General features: G+C 30.9%; 1 protein-coding gene across 1 annotated transcript; it reads right to left on the bottom strand.

Annotated features, from left to right (window-relative positions):
• Positions 1-1,470: 1,470 nt before the first annotated feature.
• On the bottom strand, positions 1,471-1,782 carry K444DRAFT_548154 (uncharacterized protein; the record flags this gene model as incomplete). Its single annotated transcript, XM_024876354.1, has 1 exon — positions 1,471-1,782. A coding segment is annotated over one exon (312 nt), but the record flags the coding sequence as incomplete, so codon positions are not given.
• Between the last annotated feature and the right edge of the window lie 1,085 nt (positions 1,783-2,867).

The raw sequence follows: 2,867 nt of genomic DNA, 5'->3' as shown, positions 1-2,867 counted from the left end.
AAGCTATATAAAACTTGCTTTTACTATCGAGTTTATATCCTTTCTCTTTTCTAGCTTAATTAACTAGTTAATAGGCCCGAAATACTAGTAATTATATCTAGTAATATCCTGTCTTATAAGAACTCAATTTAAATACTCTTTCTTTCTTTTAGTAATAATAATAGTCAATTATAGATATCTTTATAAACGAGCTAGTCCTATAGTACTAGTAACGGGTCCGTTAATTATTTATTATAGCTCTAGTTTATATTATAGAGAACTCTTTTATTAATTTACTTATTATATAGCCTCTTACTTTTCTTTCCTGCTTCTGGCTAGCTTTTATATATATAACTAATTTATTTATAGGTTATTATATAACTAGTTCGTTTATAGATTATTATATAGCTTATAAAGCCCTTTATTTTGGCTATATAGATAATTATTTTAAGGCTTATTATAAAAAAAGCAAAATTATATTTCCTCTAATTTATAAGCCTCTTTTATATCTCTCTTACCTTTTTATAAGTAATAACCCGCCCTATTAGGCCTTTTAAATAAATATCCGGATATATAATTATACTTTTATCTTTATATTAATTAGTTATAAGAAGAATACCCGAATTAATTTCTTTTATAAAATCTAGTACTTTTAGATCTATAATAAGCTCTTTAATTTCCAAGGCCTGTTATAGCCTATTCCGTATATCGAATTCTCTTTTATATAGCTTTTCTTCTATAATCTATTTTTTATAACTAATATCCGGGCTACTAACTTTTCTTATTTAGATTATATAGTTCCTTTATAGTTTATAAATATACTTATAAACTATAATCCGTTTATTGTAGTTTATAAGCTAATAAACTAATTTCCGGGTTTTATTTAACTCGTAAATATATTTAATTCTCGAATTAGATATAAATTATTATTATAAGAATTTTCCTATAAGTAATAAAATTACTATTTTAATTCCGAATAAGTATATAAATACGAGTTATTATAATTAAGTACTAATAGTCTATAAGGCAGGCTATAAGTATTTATAAATATATATAATTAATATTATATATATCCGTTCCGCTACCGCCAGGGACGAATTGGTCCGTATATACTGGTTTTCGCTTAATTCTGGCTAATCAGAGGGCTGGATTTCCCCCTCAATTACTTTAATTCTACCTCTCTCTATGAAATACATTAAAATAACTACAATTTTTATATAGGTGGATATCGTATTACTTATACCTATAGAAGCTATCTCTCCTATAGCTCTCTTGCCCCTGATTGGCCGCAATCTGAGCTAGTATAATTCGTTTTTATGGCCGGTCCCCATATCTCAGTCCCTTATAGTATATACACTTCCCAATTTTACTGAGCTTTACTAGCTCATGCGATTCCACAGGTACCTATTTAGCTCCCTGGCTAATCTGTAATATTCTTCTCTTTGGACAGATCTTACTATCTCTCCCTTTAGCTAGTAACGTACTGACTAGCTAGCTCCTGAAATCCTGCTGGCTTCTGAAGCTGATTTCCCTAGGTTCAGGGATATTACTATATAAAGCTAGTAAATAGTAATTGATTAGAACCGTATAAAGTAGCCAGTATTCTAATACTTGGTGCCCTCTTCGCTCTACGTACCGTAAACCAGTATTCTGGGCAGTCAGGTAATTAAACTCGTTAACTGCTCCCATATAATAGTTATATCTATCCGTAATTATAGGAATCGAGAGTGTCTTTATAGCCTGATTACTAAAGGGTATTCGTATAGTCTTTGCTTTAGAAGAAGTCTCCTTAGGCCTCTTTCTTTACTATAAAATATGCTCGTTACCTGATATAAAGGAAGATATTATTAAAACAAAAGCTTGATCTTTCTACCCCATATAATATACTTCTCTATTAGGTATATACCTGGAATACGTTTTATCCCAGGGTATTATATTCTTTTTATCCGATTTCTAAAGGTCAAGAAGCCCTTAATAACCCCTCTAGTTATCCTGCAAGTTCTAGTAATTATAACTTCCTGGGTACGAGCGTATTAGACGAAGCGAGTAGAAATAAAGAGATTATTAAGGTAAATATAATATCCAGAACCTTTAGGAGGTTTAGATAATCTTTTAATTAAGTACAGGACTACTGCTTGTATCTTATTTCTACTATTTCTAGCCTTAATTGTCCTACCAAGCTCCCTGGGAGTATATACTCCTATAGGGCCATTCCTTTAGCCAGGAATATACCAGTTCTATACGAGTAAGAACCCCCTCTGGGCTGCCCCCCATATCTTATATCTAGTAGGTATAGGCTTGTTTGGAATAGTAGTTATTTTCTTTAATTAATCTTTAAATTATATAATTATCTTATCTACTACCAAGTCCCTCCCAGGCTTCCAAATACTTAAATTAACCTCCTGGATATATATACTAAAGGCTTTTACCTACTCAGTAGTTTATTAGCTAGTTTCAGGTAAAATGAATAGAGGTCTGGGGACTACCTTTATATATAGGCCTTATTCCTGATTTCTATGGAATTGCATATGTATATAGAGCTCCTGAAACCGATTCCTATTTAGAAACTTTGTAATTAGGTACTCAGGAGTCATATCCTTTGTATTCTAATAGTCTGTAATCTTATTCTCTATATATAAGCTTATATATATCCGAATTGCAAGGTAGATATATCTCTCTCTATAGTATATTGGATACTAATTATTTACTCGTATATAAGGGATAGAATTGTCTTGAGGTTTTCGCAGATAGGTATTCGTCTTCTTAACTATCAGATTAATGATTTCGGGAGTATAGTATATAGTAAATAAAGTAATAGGATTATCTGGAGAGATGTCTTCAGGTAAGATAATTTCCCAGCCGAATGGGGGTAATTATATAGGCTTAAA

This window comes from Hyaloscypha bicolor (assembly GCF_002865645.1).
Source record: "Hyaloscypha bicolor E unplaced genomic scaffold K444scaffold_184, whole genome shotgun sequence".
Classification (NCBI taxonomy): domain Eukaryota; kingdom Fungi; phylum Ascomycota; class Leotiomycetes; order Helotiales; family Hyaloscyphaceae; genus Hyaloscypha; species Hyaloscypha bicolor.
Note: the sequence above shows the minus strand (reverse complement) of the source record. Positions and strands in the feature narration are given on the sequence as shown.